Here is a 21,970-nt window from a genome sequence, read left to right as displayed (position 1 = left end):
TGGTTCCCATAAGCTTCAGAATCCCATTTTCCTGACCATCCTAATGCATTTCCCTCCCCGCCCCCACCCAAATCAGTCATTGTCCAACAGGCTATCTCATGATCTGATTCCCCTGTTCCGCTCTCCAGTGGCTGATTGGGGCCAGTATCCCTGCCTCCGTCCTCACCCGCCTGCCCCAGGGTCTCTCCTGGACAGACATGACCGAGGAGTGGGGCTCCCCGCCCACCAGTAGAGGACACAGAAGGTGGGAGGAAACGGCATCCACCTTTGGGCTCTGCGGAAATAACCCACACCACCGAACAATTGGTTGAATTTTATTTCAAAATTGTACAAAACGGCCATATGCGGCTATAAAAAACTTCGTCTTCAGAACACGTGGAAATTCAGAAAGAACAACAAAACAGGTATCGTTCACAGTGTAATGGAAAAGCTTTCTCTGAGGCAGAAATTACAACTCTTCCTTCTTCTTTCCTAGTCTCTCATGGTCTCCCTCCCGGAGCGTTCGGATAAAACTGGTAAATCCCAGCTCCTGTAGGGAAGGGGAAGAGGAGAGGACCTGTAACTTCACGAGGATGTGCGCCCTCCCCTTCCGCCCCTTCCCTGACCCTCCACGTGCTCACACTTCTGGACACAGAGAGGCGCCTGAGGGGGTGGCCGGGGCCATGTGGGCAGCATCGGCTTGACTATGGAGAAGCCCTGAAAAGTGGGTGAGGAAATTCTCCCACACCCGGGAACCCTGGAATTCTCTGCCCCCACCCTGCTCTCGGGCCAGGACTTGTATGAGAACCTCTTGGGATTCCCTTCCAGCCGGGCCGGAGCCTTGCCTTCTTGGCTCTGAGCGTCGCAGCTGACTGTGCTATCTGGGAGGCCCCCTCAGTGGCTGTTTCCCTGCCCCCCAGCAGACAGAGCTCGGGGCAGCACCCCCCGACGACTCACCGTCGGATTGGTGTCATACTTCTCCACAAACTTCCCGTAGTGGTAGTAGTGGAAAGTGGGGTAGGCCTTGACAGCCTCCTGCTGACACAAGTCCTTGTTGTTCTCTTTGACGCAGTCAATAGCGGCACAGGCAATCTGCAGGGAGCAAGGATGCGAGGGTCAGCATGGGGGTCTCCAATCTGAGACCTGAGGCCTGGACCCTCTGTGTGAAGGCTGCACCCGAGGCCCAGATCCTGTGATTTCTGAGCTCCTCCCCAACAGCAGGGACACAATGAACCAAAGCACCCCCAGCCCCATGCTCCACTGAGGCCAACAGCACTTGGGTTTTAATTCTCCAGGCAGACAGGTGAGGAATGCCCTCAGACTACCCTTTAGAATCAAGAGTACAATGTAAAGGAAATTATGACTTGAAAGCATCTGTAAACACTACAAGTTTTTGATACTTTCTGTGAGGCACTGTGGGACTTATTCATTCATCAGCTAATATTTCCTGAACATCTTTTTGGGGAGACAGTGTAGTACCAAGGTCAAGAATAAGAGCTTCGAAGTCAAGTTTTCCATGTGTAAGTCTTGGCTTGGCTGCATATTAACACTTACAGGAAGTCACTTAGCATTTTCATGCCTCAACATCCTCATCTGTAAAATGGAGACAGTACCAATACCCCGGCTATCAGGACATCCTGAAGACTGAGTGAGATAAGTCAGGGGAGGTGAAGGGCACATGGTCAGAGGTCAGTACACGCTAGCTGCTGTTAGAGGCACTCCTACTGGCCCAGGACACTGGCTCTGTCCCCAACAGGAGCTCACAATCTGGTCAGGGAGCTGGGTAAAGAGGCAAATCCAAGGCATGACAGGAGGTGTGTGGAGGTGCTCCAGGGTGCCAGGATGGCCTGCAAAGGGGCTCAGAAGCATTCTGCCAAGTTTGCCCCATGGGTGGAGGACTGATGGAGGGGGAGAAGCAGATTCCATCCTAGGGAACACATTCCAGAAGCCGGGACAGAGTTCAACATGACTAAAGCAAACAGGTTTTGGCCAGAAAGAGATTCCTAAATTGGCCACTGCCCTCTTCTTGCCTGTCTAACAAATTCCACATGCTGGGCAGTTTTTGCTTATTTATTGCTCTTTCCCAATAAGAGGGTACAAAGCAGACATGGGGAACTTTTCTCCTGTTGAGGGTCACGGAGCAGGCGGGGAGAGGAGAGGGCTGCTTAATGGCAAGAGCAATCCACAAGCGTTACAGAACAGGGGTGGCACTGATGAAGCCAAGCCTGCTCTGGATGCTACGAGGACAGTGGTGACCTTGACAAAGGCAGCCATCGAGCAACTGACATTCTTACTACAGGAAGGCAGTACAGACACATCACCAGCGAGATCACTGTGGAGTCCAAAGGATGCCCTGAGGAACTAAGAGGGTGCTTGGATAGACCACGGCCAGAGGGGCTGCTTTCACCAGGATGGCCCAGGAGGCCTTTCCAAGGAGCTAACATTTGATCTGAGCCACCAGTGATAAGGCAGCCAGCGGCATGAAGGCCCGAGGGAAGAGCACCCAGCTAGGACCAGCCCATGCCAGGACCCGGGAGAGGAATCGGCGAGGCACCTTGAGGGCCGGAACCCACTCAGGAGCCCACACAGAACTACGACTGTGCTGGAAGTTTAAAACTGCTGAATAGCCGTGACTCACAGGGTTGTCTGGCTGCTGGTTACTCACATTTGGATGGAGGCCCTCTTTCTAGGCAGGAGAGCCCTGCAGGGCACCAAGAGTCATGCTTATTTACCTGTGCCCAGGGCTGACAGGCAGTGAAGAGCGAGCCTTGCATTCTGGTTACCAGTCACTCGTCCCCCACTTACCCACCCTCACGCCGCCCCTCCTCGGCTACACAGCATTCTATACGATGCGACCTCTTAGAGCAGAGTCTGCAAACTGCCCACAATCGCTATTTGACTCTCAGTCCTCTTCTGTTTGGCCCACAGAAAATTAAAAAAAAAAAAAAAAAAAAGAATCTGACTTAGTCGCCAACCTAGAAAAAGAGCCCAGAGATTTTTATATAAAGTTTGGCTTTCCAGCTTTTCTTTAAAAGCCAAATCTGAGGGCACTTGCCCTGCATCATTCCCATGGGCAATATGTGGCTAGGAAAGTGGGGTAGCTGTCTCCTTCAGGCAGGGTCAGCTTGCTGTCTGTGTCCACACATACCAGCAGGCTTCTGAGAATTCCAGCTCATCCTCTAAAGCCCTTCCTGATTTATTTAGGAATGTGAGGCAGAGGCTCCTCTGGCCATCTTCAGGGCTCCGTTTCTCAAGGCAGGTGCTGAGCGGCCGGCCCGGTGGGAATCATGCACCAGGGCAGCCCTCGTCTAGGGGCCGTCGCTCCCCTGCTAGGCTGTGAAAGTGTTTAATGAGCTTCGCTCCAGGCCGCTACTCTTCCTGCATCCGCTTTAAATTATGAATTTAATCTGTATACATTCCCTGGAGCTGTGGGAAATGTAGTGTATGGTTTTATAAACTGACTAAATAAAAAATGGGTACTTGTTCTGAATCCCCTAATATAGCTGCCAGTTACATATCCAAAGTGCTTCTTCCAGCTGCAAAGGCTCCTCAGCTTTCAGTCTCTACAGCAGAAGGGAAACAAGCGTGGGCCCTCTGCAGGAAGTGGCTTAGACTCTCTGGAAAGAAGGCAGCAAATAAACCTCTCCACGTCTATCCCAATTGCACCTAAGTGCTGCCCCCCTTACACCCCCTCAAGATTTGCACCAGCTCACCCACAGTGCTGAATGTACACTAACTTCTAGATTTGTTCAGTGTCCTGCAACGCCCTGTCCGTCCAGCACTTGCCAATGGCACCTGCAACTCCTGGCTGAAGGGAGCTAGAAATGAGGCAGTGATGGAGAGGCTTGAGGACACCTCGCCTGGTTTCCTCGACCTCCGAGGGGGATGACCCTGTCCCTGCTGAGGTCTCCAGGGACTGAACCTAGTTAGCCATGAAGTGATTTGCTCATTAACACACCTGTTCTGGCTTCCCTTCCTCTGTCCCCTCCACTGATCCCCAAGACCACCTCCCCAGAAATCCCCTGCATGGGAGTCCAGGCCCCGATTCCACTTCTGGGAGACCTCTGACAATGCCTATACATTTGGTTCTGATGCTGCCCCTTTCCATCTGGTACTTTGGGCTAGTCATTTAACCTCGCTGACACTCAATCTCCTCATCTGTAAAATGAGAGAGTAATAATATCGAGGTGACTAAACTACTGTGAGGACAATGTAACAAAAGGCTTTAGAAGTAATACCAGCAGAAGAGGAGGAGCACTTAGGAACTATCAAACATGTTACCCAGGTCCTTTATCCAGTCAACATCTACAGAGATTTCAGGCGTCAAGACTCGGGGGGATTCAAGGGCAAATGAGGTCTCTGCCCTGAGGGAGAGCTCCCTTCTATGAACTCGGGGGATGATACACAACACACACCGCACAGCCAGAGCCACCCTAGCTTCACCAGCCAATCACAGAGGGGATCCCGCTGCTCCAGGGCCTGCTCCTGGGATGACCTTGCACCTGGCCGGGGCCGTGCTGAACTGCTGACCCCCTACCCCCACCCCCGCGCTGGTACACTTTGCTGAGCCGTGAGAGACGGGCCCCACTTTGCCAGGCCAGTGGTCAGCCTTCCACTTGAGATCCTTGTCCTCACGGCCACCTCCAGAACGCCTCCTGTTCCAACACTAACAGTGTGCGGCCCTTTCTACCCCCAGCATGTCAACTGCTAAAGTCCCCAGTAACCTCCTGGGAGGGGGAGGCTCCCCAGTTAAAATATGAGCTGCCTCATGTGGCTTTATTGATTCAGTAAAATAAATCTCTGCAGGAGCTAATATTGACTTTGGCTATGAAAATGGAAGTGAACAACCAACTGCATATTGATTGGGGAAGGAACAGGGACAAGCTTCTGGGTGGGAAAAAAATGCAATTCTGCCTCACAGGTGGCAGCATGGGGTGTCAGGAAGAATTGGGAGTCAGGAGACCCACTTCTGGCTGTCAGTGACACACAGGGTGTCCCTGAGCAAAAGACACAGCTCCTCCTTTCTGGGCCTTCATCCCTCAGGAGGAGGAGCGGGCTGGACAGGCCAGCAGTCCCTAAACACCAGCCTGTGGTCAGCACAAATTCCTGGAGCCATCCCCCAAGGCTCTGATCTGATAGTTCTAGGATGGCACCCAGCCATTACGGCACCAGCGCCCTGGCTGAAAACAGGATGCTTCCTGCTGCTACTGAGAGCCATCTCCAGGAACGCTGGCCTGCCAGCTGCCGGGGACAGAGAGTTAAGTGTGTTCCTGAAAATGGGTGAGGGTGATGCTTGGCTTGGAAGGAGACAAGGAATAACTCTAGGAAAAGGTCAGCAACGTTACTGGCCCAAGTTAAGATAATTAAGCAAAGGCGTATCAGTATCTCAGAGAAGGAGGGGGTCACCATGGAAACGAGACCCCTCTACATCAGCAGGGGGGATGGAGAAGAGAAGGAACAGCCCTCAGCTGCCAATGGTGGGCACAGACAGGCTAGTCTCATGAGGACTGGTGTGATCCCCTCACGGGCTCTGGAGACCTGAGCAGCCAAGGGGTGGGGAACCCCCACTCCGGTCACCCTCGGACCGGACCTTGGTGCCCAGGGCACCAAGTGTTCTGGTAAAGAATGATGGGAGCTTTATTGGAGAGACTGCCAGTCCAGCTCTGGTCCTGGGGAGTAAAGGCCTCCCCGAACCAACCCATGCCCACCCTGCAGGGACGAGCAGCCTGGGCTATGCTGGAGTGGCCAGACTGGGAGCAGCCACCCTGCTCAGGTCGAGGGTGGCAGAAGTGGGTGGAGGGGTGAGGGAGACAGAAGACAGGAAGCACCTCCCTGCCATGCCCCTCTCAATGCAAGCCAAGTGGCAGGGAGAGGACAAGTTTCTGTCCTTATATTCCCTCTTGATGGTAAAGGGTGTCTCAAGGGCACAGGCAGGGCTCGCAGGTGACCATGGGACTTCCTGATTCAGGGAAGGTGTCTGGAGTCTGAGTCCTCCCACATGTGCCTGGCTTCCTCTGACTCACTGTTCCTATATAGCTCTCACCACCCCATCACTGCCACCGTGGGGCCAATGCAAGGCGATCTCAGCATCTGTATCCCACCTGCCCCAGCTGCGCCTGACAATTCCACCTGGAAAAATAAGGCAGAGATGTATCGGACTTTGGATTTGGGTGTGTGTGTGTGTGTTTGGGGGGCATTTCAGGGGACAGGTTCCTACGATGGAGTCCCAGACTGGGAAGAGACTTTGAGACCATCTAAACCAGCGCTGTGACTTTAGAAGAAGGAAACGTTGAGACCTGGAGAGTCTTACAGCTCACGCAGCTTAGCAGCAGCGCAGATGCACCAGCCTGAGTTCTGGGGTCTTCTCGCTGCCATATGCCCCTGCAGCTTCGGAGTCTGCCTGGTCTGCTGGAGCTGCCGAGAGCACTGCCTGAGGCCCCCTCCCTGTGCTCTAAGCCGATCTGCAGCTCTAGTTTGTTAATTTTCTGCTTCATCAGTCAGCAGCTGCAGGAGCCTTTCACTTAGGCGGGATGAGGCTCCGTTCCCATGGCCTTGCTCTCCTCCACCTTGGCCGCCTCCAGTTGACTTTTGTGGGATATTTTTATTTGTACTTTTAATTATACAAGTAGTGCATGACTACAAATCCTACCGTAAAAAGATGTGAGCATTAAAAAAGAATGAACAAATGACCCCTTTACCACCCCCTCCTTCAAGGAAGGGCTGTAACGGTTCAGTGTATCTCTTTCAGTCGATTTTGCAGCATAAATGCAGCCAGCTCTATCCTGCCTTCTAAACAGGATGTCCTGGTTGCCAGAAATCCCTATGTCTCAGCAGAAGCTGCTTGGGGAGGGCGACCTGAACAGAAGGGAGGAAGGTGTGGGCACTGGTGGTAATGGGAAGCTGGAGGTGGGACAAGAGATGAAGAGGAAGGGTATCCTTACCTTTCGGTCATCTTTGAAGGCATCAGCAGTGGCAGTAAAGTGTGGAATGGCCTTCTTACAGTGCGGGCACCCTGTGTGAGAGGGAAGGAGAGAGCCTTGCACATGGAGCCTCCAGAGAGGCCTTTGCAGGAGTTTCTCTCCTCCCAGCAGACTTCAGGGTTCATCTGACTCCCACCCACTGCACACCCACCGTCAGGGTTCAGGCATCAACCCCACCACTCGAACTCTCCATTGTGCGTCTGCTGTCCGCACGAGGGCTCTGCAGGAGGCCTGTGCCAGAGTGAGGTTCACTCTTGCCTGGGACCTCCCACCCCATACCCTCCCACCCCACACCCACCCCCAAGGCTGGGGGTGGGGGCACAGACACTGTGGTCTTGCTCTGCAAGCTCCTTGCACGGAGGGCTGCCCTCAGGGTTCAGAAGAGCCTGATCCAGGGTGCAGCAGGAGCTTCGGGCTTAGAAGAGGAGGACATGTGCTCTGGCCTCTCGGAGCCTGTTATGAAGCTCCTTCTTGTGCCCCAGTGACAATGGCAGAGTTCGCCACTTCACGACTGAAAAGGCGCATGTGGGAAAGTGGAGGGTGGGAGCAAGCACTCTGCCTGACTCGGGCAGCTCATGCACTGCTGTTGATTCCCACATTCCCCCCAGCCCTCACCCCCGGACCGAGGACCCCTGGTTGTCATGCTGTCCTTCCACTCCTGCCCTAGAGTCCGCCTGAACTCTGGATCTAGGAACGGGAGCGTTGAGGTCAGGCTAAGAGGAGGACAAACTGCCGGAGTCCCTGCCGCTTCTCAGGGCCTGGGTTCCCGACCTGGGGAAGAGAACCATAGCTCCAGAGGCCCTGAATGGGACAGTGGGATGTGTGCTGCCCCGAGCCCCTCCGGTTCCAGCGACAGGTCCCCGGCATGGGGCCCACCTGCGTGCGGCCTCTTTCTCCTGTCTTGGCAAGCCCAAGACACCGTCCTCCAGGAAGGAAGCCCAAGAAACTGAAGGCTTCTCTGGCCCAAACCCGCTTTTCCAGCCTTCCCCTCAGCTTTGGTCCACTAAAACCCAAACCCACCTCTCCCTACCGCTCTCCAGACACTGAACCCAACTGCCAAAAAAACAGAACTGCTTTGAGGGAAGGAGTTCCCTGACTGTGGTAATTAATTCTGATCAAAACACAGGTGGGAGAGGCCAGATGCACCCTGCGGAGCCCGGGCTCCAGCCAACTTCTTGACCAACAGTCGGACCAGGCCTTCAGGCCCTCCCACAGCCTTGGGGAAGCCAAGGCAGAGAACAGAGACAGCCTGGCTCATCTGCTCTCTCTCTTTTTAAAATAAGGTAATAATGACTGGCATTTCAAAGGGTTTGTGAAACCAAATTAAGGCAGAGCTACAACTTTAATTTGAATTTAGCACGTGAGCTGGTTTCTGAGATGGGCGGGACCACCCACATGGCCTGGCTAGTGGAGTGGCCAGATGGCCCCAGAGCAGCATGGATGGTGGTGATGGGAGGATTTTCCCAACATCCATCACAGGAGTAGAGATGAGAGCTGGGCTGGTCACAGTTACACCAGAACTGAGACAAAGTACTGAGCACAGCCTAACTCATGGCAGATGCCAATGGCAATTATAAGAACACGGTACTAATTTTTCCCAATAGAGGGAAGAATGGCTCAAATTCATGCAAATATCAATACTACAAAGGAATGACAGTATAGAGCTTTGAAAACATTTAAAGAGCAAAATATACTGGTCGAGAGTTCATCAAAGTGTGCCCTGCAGTACCTAGAGGTCCCCTGTGAGTGGCACGTGAATGTCCACTAAGACATCAGGCTGGCAGGAAATAAGCTACTCCCTTCCCCCAAATCTGTATCACTACTAATTTCTCCTTTTTAACTTCTCTGCTTACTGAAAGCATAAAGGTCACTGTCAGTTTAGTGCAAATTCCTGCTACCATCAATTTAAAGCATCCAGGCCTCAGATTAATGGCCTTCTGCTACATCTCATTTTCTCATTACCCAAAAGAAAGAGCATGGCAGATGAATAACTAGAGGGGAGGTTGTTTTAGAAAGGGCATGAAGATGTTCCCCAGACATGTCAGGTGGGCCAGAAGAGGCATGATTTTTTAATATGGGCTCTTTAAAAAGGCACCACCTCTGTGTCGCAGGAAACTAAAGCAGCCTCCCAGAGTTGGGAGAGAGGAACAAAGACCAAGGACAGGACAGAAAATTCCAATTCCAACTCAGCCAAGCTGGCCTAAGAGGGGCAGTCACCATGACCAGACCATTCAGAGCAAACAGAGGGGCTTGGAACAGGAGAGAACAACAAAACAGCAGGAGAAGAGCTGTGTAGAAACTATGGGGGGAGGATGTGGGGGGAGGTGGGATACAGGGGGACAGGCAAATGGGTGCTTGCTTTTTATTTTCCACCTACCTTTATCAGGTATGTGACCTTTCTGCAGTATTTAGATTCTTTATATACAAATTAAGTATATGTTACAGTCCATGGGGTAGCAAAGAGTCAGACATGACTGAGTGACTAACCCTTTTACTTCACTTCACTATACACTAAATAAGAATATATTATACGCTATACACTAAGGCAATGGCACCCCACTCCAGTACTCCTGCCTGGAAAATCCCATGGACGGAGGAGCCTGGTAGGCTGCCGTCCATGGGGTCACTGAGGGTTGGACACGACTGAGCAATTTCACTTTCACTTTTCACTTTCATGCATTGGAGAAGGAAATGGCAACCCACTCCAGTGTTCTTGCCTGGAGAATCCCAGGGATGGGGGAGCCTGGTGGGCTGCCGTCTATGGGGTCACACAGAGTCGGACACGACTGAAATGACTTAGCAGTGGCATACACTATGTTATATACACTTATATAAGAATATATTATTTTATTGCTATTTTATTGCCAAGAAAAAGAAATGCAAAAAGGCAAAATGGTTGTCTGAGAAGGCCTTACAAATAGCTGAGAAAAGAAAAGAAGCTAAAGGCAAAAGAAAAAAGGAAAGATATACCCATTTGAATGCAGAGTTCCAAAGAATAGCAAGGAGAGATAAGAAAGCCTTCCTCAGTGATCAGTGCAAAGAAATAGAGGAAAACAATAGAATGGGAAACACTAGAGATCTCTTCAAGAAAATTAGCGATACCAAGGGAACATTTCATGCAAAGATGGGCACAATAAAGAACAGAAATGGTATAGACCTAATAGAAGCAGAAGATATTAAGAAGAGGTGGCAAGAACACCCAGAAGACATATGCAAAAAAGATCTTCATGACTCAGATAACCACAATGATGTGATCACTCACCTAGAACCGGATATCCTGGAATGCAGGCTTTAGGAAGCATCACCAGGAACAAAGCTAGTGGAAGTGATGGAATTCCAGCTGGGCTATTTCAAATCCTAAAAGATGATGCTGTTAAAGTGCTGCACTCAATATGCCAACAAATCTGGCAAACTCAGCAGTGGCCACAGGATCGGAAAAGGTCAGTTTTCATTCCGATCCCAAAGAAAGGCAAAGACAAAGAATGTTCAAACTACTGCACAATTGCACTCATCTCACACACTAGCAAAGTAATGCTCAAAATTCTCCAAGCCAGGATTCAACAGTACGTGAACCGTGAACTTCCAGATGTTCAAGCAGGATCTAGAAAAGGCAGAGGAACCAGAGATCAAATTGCAAACATCTGCTGGATCATCAAAAAAGCAAGAGAGTTCCAGAAAAACATCTACTTCTACTTTATTGATTATCCCAAAGCCTTTGACTGTGTGGATCACAACAAACTGTGGAAAATTCTGAAAGAGATGGGAATACCAGACCACTTGACCTGCCTCCTGAGAAATCTGTATGCAGGTCAAGAAGCAACAGTTAGAACCGGACATGGAATAACAGACTGGTTCCAAATCAGGAAAGAAGTATGTCAAGGCTGTATATTGTCACCCTGCTTATTTAACTTATATGCAGAGTACATCATGAGAAATGCCAGGCTGGAGGAAGCACAAGCTAGAATCAAGACTGCACGGAGAAATATCAATAACCACAGATATGCAGATAACACTACCCTTATGGCAGAAAGCAAAAAGAACTAGAGAGCTTCTTGATGAAAGTGAAAGAGGAGAGTGAAAAAGCTGGCTTAAAACTCAACATTCAAAACATGAAGATCATGGCATCTGGTTCCATCACTTCATGGCAAATAGATGGGGAAAAAATGGAAACAGTGACAGACTTTATTTTCTTGGGCTCCAAAAGCACTGCAGATGGTGACTGCAGCCATGAAATTAAAAGATGCTTGCTCCTTCGAAGAAAAGCTATGACCAACCTAGACAGCATATTAAAAAGCAGGGACATTACTTTGCCAACAAAGGTCCGTCTAGTCAAAGTTATGGTTTTTCCAGTGGTCATGTATGGATGTGAGAGTTGGACCATAAAGAAAGCTGAGCGCTATAAGAATTGATGCTTTTGAACTGTGGTGGTGGTGAAGACTCTTGAGAGTCCCTTGGACTGCAAAGAGATCAAACCAGTCCACCCTAAATTAAATCAGTCCTGAATATTCATTGGAAGGACTGATGCTGAAGCTGAAACTCCAATACTTTGGCTACCTGATGCAAAGAACTGACTCCTTGGAAAAGACCCCGATGCTGGGAAAGATTGAAGGGAGGAGGAGAAGGCGACAACTGAGGATGAGATGGTTGGATGGCATCACCAATTTGATGGACATGAGTTTGAGCAAGGTCCAGGAGCTGGTGATGGACAGGGAAGCCTGGCGTGCTATACAGTCCATTTGGTTGCAAAGAGTCGGACACAACTGAGCGACTGAACTGATTTTATTGCTGAAAACATTTTAAAGATTTTTTTCCATTAGGTAGTCCCCTCCCCCCTGCTCCTGTCCAGTGATGAACACACATCTCAGAGCCCAGAGCAGAGCTCAGGGCAGGACATGGCAGCCAGAGAGATGGGAGACTCCAGACACCAAGCCCTCTGCCAGCAGCTGAGTCGCTCAGCAACAGGTCCTGCATGGATCACATTTAGTTATTTCTCACTGGTATGGACTGTGAGACTTTTGAGGTGGGCAGGGACCGGGCCTCTTTCCCAAGTATCCTGGGTCCCAAACATGAAGCACAAAGCTGTTACTTTAAGGAGGTCATTAGCACCCCCTCAGGGTAGGTGTCCCCACTGAGGTCTGGGGGCAAGGTGAGAGAATTTGGAGAAAGTATTCAGTCTGGATTCTCTCAAGTCTACCCCATGGCTGGTCAAAGGCTCTCTCTCCAGCCAGGTTCTCACCAGGTGCTGGGAAGTAACTACCCTCTGAATCAGGATTGTGACTAAGACAGGGTATCAGCCCAGGCCGCGGGCAGGGCTCCATCATCACTAACTTGCTGCCAAGCTTCAGGCAAGTCAGGCATCTCCTGGTCTCAGTGCTGCACCCCCAACTCTGCCTGGAAGGAAGATCCACACAGTCTTCTGGACTTACTCTCAGGACAGAGGAGGACAGGAGGAAGCTCTGCAAGGGACTGAAAGAGCACAAGGCCCACTTGCAGAAGAAAAGGCACAACCAGAGGAAGCGTCAGCCACAGGAGGGCGGGGTTGGAGGCTAGGCCAGGAGGCGACCTGCCTGGACAGTGAGAGCTGAGCAGACCTTCCTCACTGGAGAGGAAGGCACGGGAGGCTAGGACTAGACTGAGCCGCCTGCTTCTCTGTGGAGTGCAGCTTTGTTATCCCCATTCCATTACACTAAGCTGTAACCTGGGGGAGAAAGGGCAGAGCAAGAAATTCAAGAGCCTTTCCTTTACGAATCAGTGAACACACAATTTGAGATCACAAACACCTACATCAGGAGACACGTCATTCCCTCAACTTAAGCTTTGATTAAAATGGGGATCCTGGTGGGGAGCTCTGAGCAAATGTGACTGAACTTCCACCACAGCTTCAACCCCATGGCTTCAGAGCCACTCAGGAAGGTCAGGGAGAGGAGGCTGGGCTGGCGGTGCTTAGGAAGATAGGAACACAGAGGCCTAATGAGGCGGGCTGAATTCCCAGCTAAGAAGTGCCAGGGTTCAAAGGTGAAGTCAATGGCTGGAGGGATGGAGGGAGCCAGATGGGGAGAGTCCAGGGACGTGAGGTGGCTGAGTAATCATTAATACAAGGCAGGCCCCAGGCACAGGCAGAAGCAGAGGGCTTTAGGACTATTGTGAGAACAGAACCCAACCGAGCCGGCCCTGGATTCTGAAGGACCTCAGCCAGGAATGAAACTAGAGCCCTGCTCACAGCGAAAATGGCCCAGGGTTGGCTTGCGGCTGCCCAGGTCCCCAGGGGATCTTCTCACCCCATCCTTCACCCCTCGGCGACCACCCCAGAGACTTACATGGGGCGTAGAACATGACCAAGGCATGCTTCTTCCGCTTCAGGGTCTCCCGGAAGTTGTCCCCAGACAGATGCAACACGCTGGTCTGCTGCTCTTCCCAGGCGGGGTCTGGGGGTGGCGGGGACTCGGGGCTAAAGGAATCGGAGTGGAGGGGAGACAGTCATTGGAAGAAATGCTTCCACCACCCCCCCAACCCCCAACCACTCAGGGGAGCACATAAGAGAAAATCACTTGGCATCCTTTCCAAAACTGAATTCAAATCCTCAGTTTAAACAGAAAGAAAAGTGAACTGTCTGCAAAGATTCCCTCCAAGGAGCCTCTTAAGAAGCCATTTTGTGAAGGTGTGAAGGACCTGAGCCTGTTTTGGGGACAAGGAGCCTCTCCAGTCATCTCCTCGCCCTGGGGAGAACCCCAGCACCTGGGCTCCCTCTTTCCCTCCCTCCTGCCTCTTCTGGTACCCTAAGCACTCCGTGATCTTCTGCTCCCGAGCCTTTGTTCTGGTGGAGAGAGCATGAGCCAAAGAGTGAGGTAGGGTCTGCATTCAAATCCAGATTACCGACCACCTGCGTGACCTTAGGTTAAGTTACCAAACCCTTCTGAGCTCCCACTTTCCTTTCTGTTAAATGAGTACAATGATACCTACTTCCTGGGATCCTTAAGAAGAGCAGAGACAGAGCATGTAAAGCACCTAGTCGGTCAAGCAACTAACAGTTGCTAAGAGCCTGTAAGCACTCATACAGGACAGCCATTCGATAAAGGTTCACAATTTTTCAGGCTACTTCTGTCCACTGGTCCCTCCACTCTGCCTCACAGAAGTATAGATCTCCAGGGTCTTTTAAAGCCCTTGCTGCCCTTGACCCCCTTCCTACAATCGTGCTTCTCTCTCCCTTCTCTGAGAAGTGGCTCTGGGGAGTGGTCCAGAACCCATGCTGCCACATCCACTCCCTGCCTGCACTCCCTTCTTCTCCTGGTGCCACACAGCTCCTGCCCACCAGACCTCAGGCCTCGTACCCAGCGAAGGCAGCAAAGCGCAGTGCCAGCTGCCCCAAGTTCACGCTCATCTTTCAGAAGCCCTCCTTCCAGGCACCTGCAGAGACCCCATCCACCTTCCCCAAAGCCCATTCTCTTCTTCTGGTTCCATCTCCATGCTCCTGCAATTCTCAAAAGGTTTCATCCATCTGCGTGGCTTCCATAATGCCCTAGGCTGAGGATGACTCGAGCCCTGACCTCTCATCCAAGCCCATTTCCAGGTGTTCTCCCAGTATTTCCACCTGGAGGTCCAACCGTCACCCCAATCCCAACAAGGTTTAGAACTGCTCCCCTTCTTCCACACCTCCCGAAACAGTTTTCTTCCCCACCTTCTTCGTTTGGTTAATGGCACCCCTGCTCTTGTGACCAAGACTGGCCTCTCCCAGCCTTCCTGTCTTGCCCCGTTCTTTGCCCTCCAGATCCCCTCATACACCCTGGGTTCCTCAGCTGACACCACCCACCAACCCTCTGCTCTGCTCTGTCCCAGGATCCTGCTTCCCTGGGCTGGTCTGCTGGTGGGCACATCTTAGTCACCTGATTGGGTCACTCGTGCACAAGCCTAGAGGCGCCATCAACCTCACCCAACACCATCTGCTCACCCTCCTGCTGGTGGCCTCAGCCCCTCATCATCTCAAAGCATCTGCTGTTAAATGATGCTCTGCCTGGTGGATTCCTTTTGAGCTCCCAAAGAACCACAATTTGTCCCAAGGAAAGGCACTTCACCTCTCTGAACCAAGGAAATAGGGATAGGCCTCGGTAGGATCTGAGTATAAAATGGGGCAACAGTTATACAAGCATGCTGCCAAGGCTGGGAGGTTCCAGCACTTAGGTGGCAGCACCATCAGTTACTGCACCACATGAGAACTGGCATCAATAACAAACACCATGCACAATAATCCAATTTAATTCTCTGAACAAGTCTATGGGAAAAGTATTGTCTCCACTTTACAGATGGGAAGCTGGGGCTTAGCAGGGTCAAGTAAACGGCCCAGCGTCATGATCTGAGTGCAGGGTTCTCAGACTCCGAAGCCCACACTCTTACCCTCGTGCTTCTTCAGGTGGTGACTAGGACAGGAAGGACAGAGACCCTCCATGCTCGCCATCTGTGTCCAGTCCTCTGGACCAAGGATTGGCAATGATCAACCCTCTGGTTCCCCCAGCCCTCTAACCACAGTGCAAGCACCAGACACCTCACCTGAGCCCCTGCCCTGCCCAGTCCTTCCCAGGGAACCAGCCCTGGCAGCAGAGTGAGGCCAGAGAGGTGGGTGTGAAGAGCAACCTGCCTCCTGCACCAGAGGACCGGCAGAGAGAGCGTCTCGGTCCTCTTGGAGATGAACCACTGCTCCCTCTGGTCCTAAGACAAGGCCTGGCTACTGAGCATCCACCCCTAGTGATCAGCAGGAGACTGGAGGGGCTGAGACCAGGACCTGACCAGTCCACTCACCTCTTGCCAGGAGCCTCTCCTGAACCAAGTGGAAACTTTGCTCCTGTTCCATAAGTTGGTGTTTCTCAAAACCCCAACTGATTTCTTTCATTCACATTTTCCGAATCAAAGGTTCAGAATCTGTACTTCAATAAGCACCTCAACACCAGGTAATGTTTACACACATCCAAGTTTGAGGACCAGTGTTCTGACAAAGTAACTGCCCCTGGATGCTGCTATTTTGCACAGTTCTCACATCACTGGGTGACTCTCAAGTCTTGGTTCTCACACGGGCATGATTATGCCACACACCAGGGGCCTCTGCAAAGGCTGGAGAGTGTCTTCTTTGACTTTACCTTTCCCTCAGTGCAGAAATGGGGCAGTATTCTCAGATATTCAAGTTACGTATAGGTGTGATTCTCGGGGGAGGGGTGAGGACAGGAGAAAGCACTTGTGTGGTGGCCCAGTTAGTCCCCTCGCAGGAGGGGGACAGGCTAATAACTGCAGGTTCCAAAGTCCTCGAATGAACAATTGCAAGGCTCCTCATGATGTTTTTTGGACTTGCCAGCTGCCATGGAGTGAACTGTGTCTCCTACCCCAAATTCTTATGCTGAAGTCCTAATCCCAAATACCCTAGAACGGGACTGTATGTGGAGAGAGGGTCTTTAGAGAGGTAAGTTAAAATGAGGTCATTCGGGTAGACCCTCATCTGATCTCACGGGTGTCCTTTATAGACGAGGAGATTAGGACACGGCTGGGGGAAGACCATGTGAGAACACGCAGATGGCCACAGAGAGGCTCAGGGAAAGCAACACCCCCGATGTCTTATCTGGTCTCTAGAATTGTAAAAACAAAACAAAACAAAACAAAACAAAAAAAATAACTCCTGCTATTAAGCCACCTGGCCTGTGGTCCTGGCAGTGGCAGCCCTCACAAACTAACACTCAGGCAGAGGGAGCTCTTCAACCCTTTCTTTTCAACCTGAAACCACCAGGGGCCGCCCCATGGACACTACTGAAGGCCCAGAATTGGGCCCCTGGAGTCCAGCTCTGGACGTGAAGAGCTGGGTTTCCTTTGTCCACTCACAAGGAATGGCATAAAGTGTATATGATGAAACCTGGGGCTAGCACACTGGGGAAGGGTGTCCTAATAAAGAATCACATGGCTTCCTGCAGCTGACGCCACCACACCTAGAAAGGTTACTGTGACCTGCTGGATGAGGACACGGGGTCAGCACACCCGAGGTGCCCTGAGGATTGGGAAGCCCTATCTGTCTTGGCTCCTAGGCCCTGAGCCAAGGTCAGCAGCTCCTAAGTGTACTTCATCTCCTCAAGGCCCTGTCCAGCGGCCAACAGCCAGGGACCAGCACGTGCTATCGAGACCATCAGACTCACTTTCGCATCCACTCGATGAAGCTCTTCTTTGTTCTGAGCGCAGGCACTGCATACTTCTCCCCATTCTTAAAATATTTGAGTGTAGGAAACTCGGCAATGTGGAATCGTTCTGCCAGGGCCTTGTTGACGGTGGCATCGACAGCTGCAAGGACACCAGAGCTCTGGGACGGGGGAGAGGCCAACCATGCATGACACCCTCAGACGCGGTGCTGGCAGAAGAGGAGCCCGGACGCCGGCCCCAGCCCACCCTGGGCCTGTCAGAACCTCATGGGGCGGGAACTCCATACATCCCAGGAACAACTGGACACTGGCATGTCCACCAATCTCATTTGTGGCCTGGAGTAGACTGTGGCAGTTCCCGATAGGCAAGGTCCCACAGAAAAAGAACCATGGGGCTTCATCCCAGAGCCCATGACCTTGGCATAGGTCACCTGGATGGGTACCTCCAGGTACATTCCTCTGAACCAGACCCCATGGTCTCTGAGCACTGCTCCACCCCTGGTAGGAGCCCCACCTGCTTGACTAAGACACATCTACTCAGGGACAGAGAAGGCCTGCAGGGCTCCATGGAGCTGGGGAGCTGCTTGGAGCTGGGGAGCTGCTACAGAGCTTGCAGGGGAAAGTTGTCTTAAGGGTTCGTATTACTGAATGATACGAATTTAGTAGAGAGCAACGGGGGAGGTTAAGGAAAGAAAGCTTACATCTCCTTCTCCGTGGAGGACTTCTGCTGCACTCTCAAACTCTGGCTTCATTTTCTTACAGTGTCCACACCCTGTGGGAAGAAATCAAGAGAAACCATCCCCATGGCATGGAGGCTCCAAGGATGTCTCCTGCCTCCGGAAAACGGCTGGGTCCTAGTACTAGATATCAGGGGTACCCAGGAGAAAAGAATAACAGTACCAGCTCAGAGAAAAGAAAGCTTTCACCTGATCCACTGGGGGTGGGAGGGGCACAAGAGGCAAAAATGAATCAACTGCATTAACAATACTGGTGATACGTATATATATAGGTCCCATGTGCCAGGCCCTGCTCCAGGTGACTGTCTGTATGAACTATGTTATCTACAAGGTCTGAACTATGTTATCTCCATTTTATAGATGAGAAAGCTGAGGCACTGAGAGGGTGGATGACTGCCCAAGGTTCATACACAGCCACACGTCACACAGCTGGGCTGAAAACCCAAGCAATCTAGCTGGAGGCCACGGCCACCAGCAGCGTGTGCTTCCTAGCACCATGCAGGCAGAAGTGAACTGGGCCTTGAACTGAGAATAAGAATTCACAAAAGCAAGAGAATGGGGGAAAAATCAAGTTCTGACTGTCCCCACAAGGGAGGTGGTATGATCTGACAAGCACTTGTCATTTCCAAACAAATGGCATTTTCTTGGGATAGACTGCTTTGCTTTGCCCTCTTCTCCTTACAACCACTTGAATGCAATAATGCTACAAATAATAACATTTGATACATTAAAAAGGAAGCCCCACCTACTTTCTGTAGGTGATAACAGGACACTTTTAAATTGCTTTCATTTTAGCAGAAAGAGAATTTTCTAGCATCTCGGCAAAGGGGGCTATGAGGCCAGTAGGACCAGACTGGTTCAGCTGGAGACCGCTCTCAAGGGAAAGCTGGCTGGGGTGGGTACACACAGACAAGGCTAATTGGATACAGGGACGTGACCTGGCCTTCTTGCGGTGTGTGCTGCTGCTTGGGAGCTTAGAGCACCATGATTCTACTACTGATTATTGGGAAAAAGCAAGACAAGAAAGGAAGATACGTGGAGACCAAGCAGCATGCTATTACTAAAAAATCAACAGGTCAATAAAGAATTAAAGAGGCTATCAGAAAATACCAAGGCATGGAAACACAACTTTCCAAAATCTATGGGATGCAGAAAAGCAGTTCTGAGACTTAAGTTTATAATGATAAAGGGGAACTTCAAGAAACATCTCAAATAAACAACCTAATCTATCATCTAAAGGAATTAGAAAAAGAACAAGCAAACTTAAAGGTCAGTTGAATGAAGAAAATAACAAAGATCAGAGAGGAAACAAATAAGACAAAGACCAAGAAAACAATACAAAAGATCAATGAAACCAAGAGTTGGCTTTTTTTAAAAGATAAACAAAATTAATAAACCTTAGCCAGGCTCACTAAGGAAAAAAGAGGACTCAAGTAAATGAAAGAGGAGAAATAACAACCAGTTATCAGAGATATGAAAAAATCTACTATGGTTATACACCAAAACCTAGAAAAAATGAACAAATTTCTAGAAACATAATCCTTGGAGACTGAATGAGGAAGAAACAGGCAATCTGAACATACTGATCACTACTAGTGAAGTTGAATTCATAAAAAAAAAAAAAAAAAAACTTTCAGCAAACAAAAGTCCAGGACCAGATAGCTTCACAGGGTAATTCTACCAAACATGTAAAGAAGAGCTAATATCTATTCTTCTCAAACTAGCTCCTGAAAATGGAAGAGAATGGAACACTTCCCAAATTCTTTCTACAAAGTCACCATTACCCTGACACTGATACCAGGTAAAAGCACTACAAACAAACTACAAACTAACTTTCTGATGAATACAGATGTAATATACTCTCTACAAAATCTGAGCAAACCAAATTCAACAATATATATAAAGAATCATACAGTATGATCAAGTGGGATTTATTACAGGGATGAAAGGATGGTTTAATATCTGCAAATAAATCAATGTGATACAACATATTAACAAAAAGACCATGTCAATAGATGCAGAAAAAGCATTTGACAAAATTCAACGTACATTCTTGATAAAAACTCTCATCGAAGCTGGCACAGAGGCAACACAGCTCAACAAAATAAATGCCATTCATGACAAAGTCACAGCTAACATTACTCAGCAGTGAAACGCTGAAAGCCTTTCCTCTAAAATCAGGAATAAGACAAAGATGTCTCCTCTCACCACTTTTATTCAACATAGTCCTAGCCATAGCAATCAGACAAGTAAAAGAAATAAAAGGCATTCAAACTGGAAAGGAAATAAAATCATCACTATTTACATATGACATGAAACTACATATAGAAAACCCTAATGTCTCTACCAAAAAACTATTAGAACAAACAAATGAGTTCAGTAAAGTTGTAGGATATAAACTTAATACACAGAAATATGTCATTGTCTTTATACTAATAACAAACTATCAGAAAGAAAAAGCAAGAAAACAATCCTGTTTAAAAACTGTATTGAAAAGAATAAAATATCTAGGAATAAACTTAAGGAGATGAAAGACCTATATTCTGAAACTATAAAACAATGATGACAAATTGAAGATGATACACAGAGATGGAAAGATGACCTGTGTTTGTGGATTAGAAGATTAATTAATTATTAAAATGTCCATACTACCAAAGCAATCTACAGGTTTAATACAATCCCTATCAAAATGCCTATGACATTTTTCAGAGTTAGAATAAATAATCCTAAAATTTATATGGAACCACAAGAGACCCTGAATTGCCGAGGTCATCTTGAGAAAAAAGAACAAAGCAGCTGGAGATACCACACTCCCTGACTTCAGACAACACTGCAAAACTGCAGTAATCAAAACACTATGGTAGTGAAACAAAAACCGAGATCAATGGAACAGAATAGAGATCCCAGAAATAAACCCACTTAGGATCAATTAATCTCATCTATGACAAAGGAGGCAAATTTATATAAAGAAAAAACGACAGTCTCGTCAATAAGTGGTGCAGGGAAAACTGAACAGCTAAATGTTAAAGAATAAAGTTAAAACATTTTATCACACCATATATGAAAAAGAACTCAAAACAGAGTCAAGACCTAAATATAAAACTTCTAGAACACAAGTGGAACACTGACAAATTGTAGTAAAGTTTGTTTGGATTTGTCTCTTAAGGCAAAAAAACAAAAGCAAAAATAATCTAATGGGACCTAATTAAACATAAAAGCTTTGTGTAGCAAAGTAAACCACTGACAAAATGAAAAGACAACCTACTGAATGGAAGAAAATATTTATAAATGATATGACTGATAAGGGGTTAATAAAAAAACAAACAGCTCAAATAACTCAAAATCAAAAAAAACAAACAATCTGAGTTAAAAATGGGCATAAGACTTGAACAGACATTTTCCCAAAGACATTGCTAATCATTCGGTTCAGTTCAGTCTCTCAGTTGTGTCCGACTCTTTGCGACCCCATGAATCGCAGCACGCCAGGCCTCCCTGTCCATCACCAACTCCCGGAGTTCACTCAGACTCACGTCCATCGAGTCGGTGATGCCATCCAGCCATCTCATCCTCTGTCGTCCCCTTCTCCTCCTGCCCCCAATCCCTCCCAGCATCAGAGTCTTTTCCAATGAGTCAACTCTTTGCATGAGGTGGCCAAAGTACTGGAGTTTCAGCTTTAGCATCCTTCCTTCCAAAGAAATCCCAGGGCTAATCATTAGAGAAATACAAATCAAAACCACAATGAGATATCACCTGACAGCTTTCAGAATGGCTCTCGTCAAAAAAGTCCTCAAACAATGAAAGTTGGCAAGGAAGTAGATAAAAGGGAACCTTGGTACACCATTGAGAATATAATGGTGCATTCACTATGGAAAACAGTATGGAGGTTCCTCAAAAAACTAAAAATAGAACCATCAAATGGCCCAGAAAGTCCACTCCTGGGTATATATTTTGAAAGAAAAACCAAAAAACCCCATTAATTTGAAAGGATATATGCACCCCAATGCATAGCAGCATTATTTACAACTGCCAGTATATGGAGGCAACTTGGCCACCTCATGCAAAGAGCTGAGTCATTGGAAAAGACCCTGATGCTGGGAGGGATTGGGGGCAG

The 21,970-nt window shown here is 49.1% G+C and overlaps 1 protein-coding gene across 1 annotated transcript in view; it reads right to left on the bottom strand.

The window, feature by feature from the left end:
- Window positions 1-298: 298 nt before the first annotated feature.
- Window positions 299-21,970, bottom strand: part of PDIA5 (protein disulfide isomerase family A member 5) — a 92,879-nt gene continuing 71,207 nt past the window's right edge. Inside the window, exons 12-17 of the mRNA XM_019956650.2 lie at window positions 17,824-17,894; window positions 17,123-17,283; window positions 13,277-13,407; window positions 6,921-6,991; window positions 937-1,071; window positions 299-529 (exon numbers count right to left, since the gene is read on the bottom strand). Coding sequence (XP_019812209.2) covers window positions 449-529; window positions 937-1,071; window positions 6,921-6,991; window positions 13,277-13,407; window positions 17,123-17,283; window positions 17,824-17,894 — 650 coding nt within the window. The 3' untranslated portion in view covers window positions 299-448. The remainder of the gene's footprint in view (window positions 530-936; window positions 1,072-6,920; window positions 6,992-13,276; window positions 13,408-17,122; window positions 17,284-17,823; window positions 17,895-21,970) is intronic.

This window comes from Bos indicus, chromosome 1, assembly GCF_029378745.1.
Source record: "Bos indicus isolate NIAB-ARS_2022 breed Sahiwal x Tharparkar chromosome 1, NIAB-ARS_B.indTharparkar_mat_pri_1.0, whole genome shotgun sequence".
In the NCBI taxonomy this organism is placed as follows: domain Eukaryota; kingdom Metazoa; phylum Chordata; class Mammalia; order Artiodactyla; family Bovidae; genus Bos; species Bos indicus.
The sequence above is the reverse complement of the archived record's forward strand: the minus strand, read 5'-3'. Positions and strand labels throughout refer to the sequence as shown.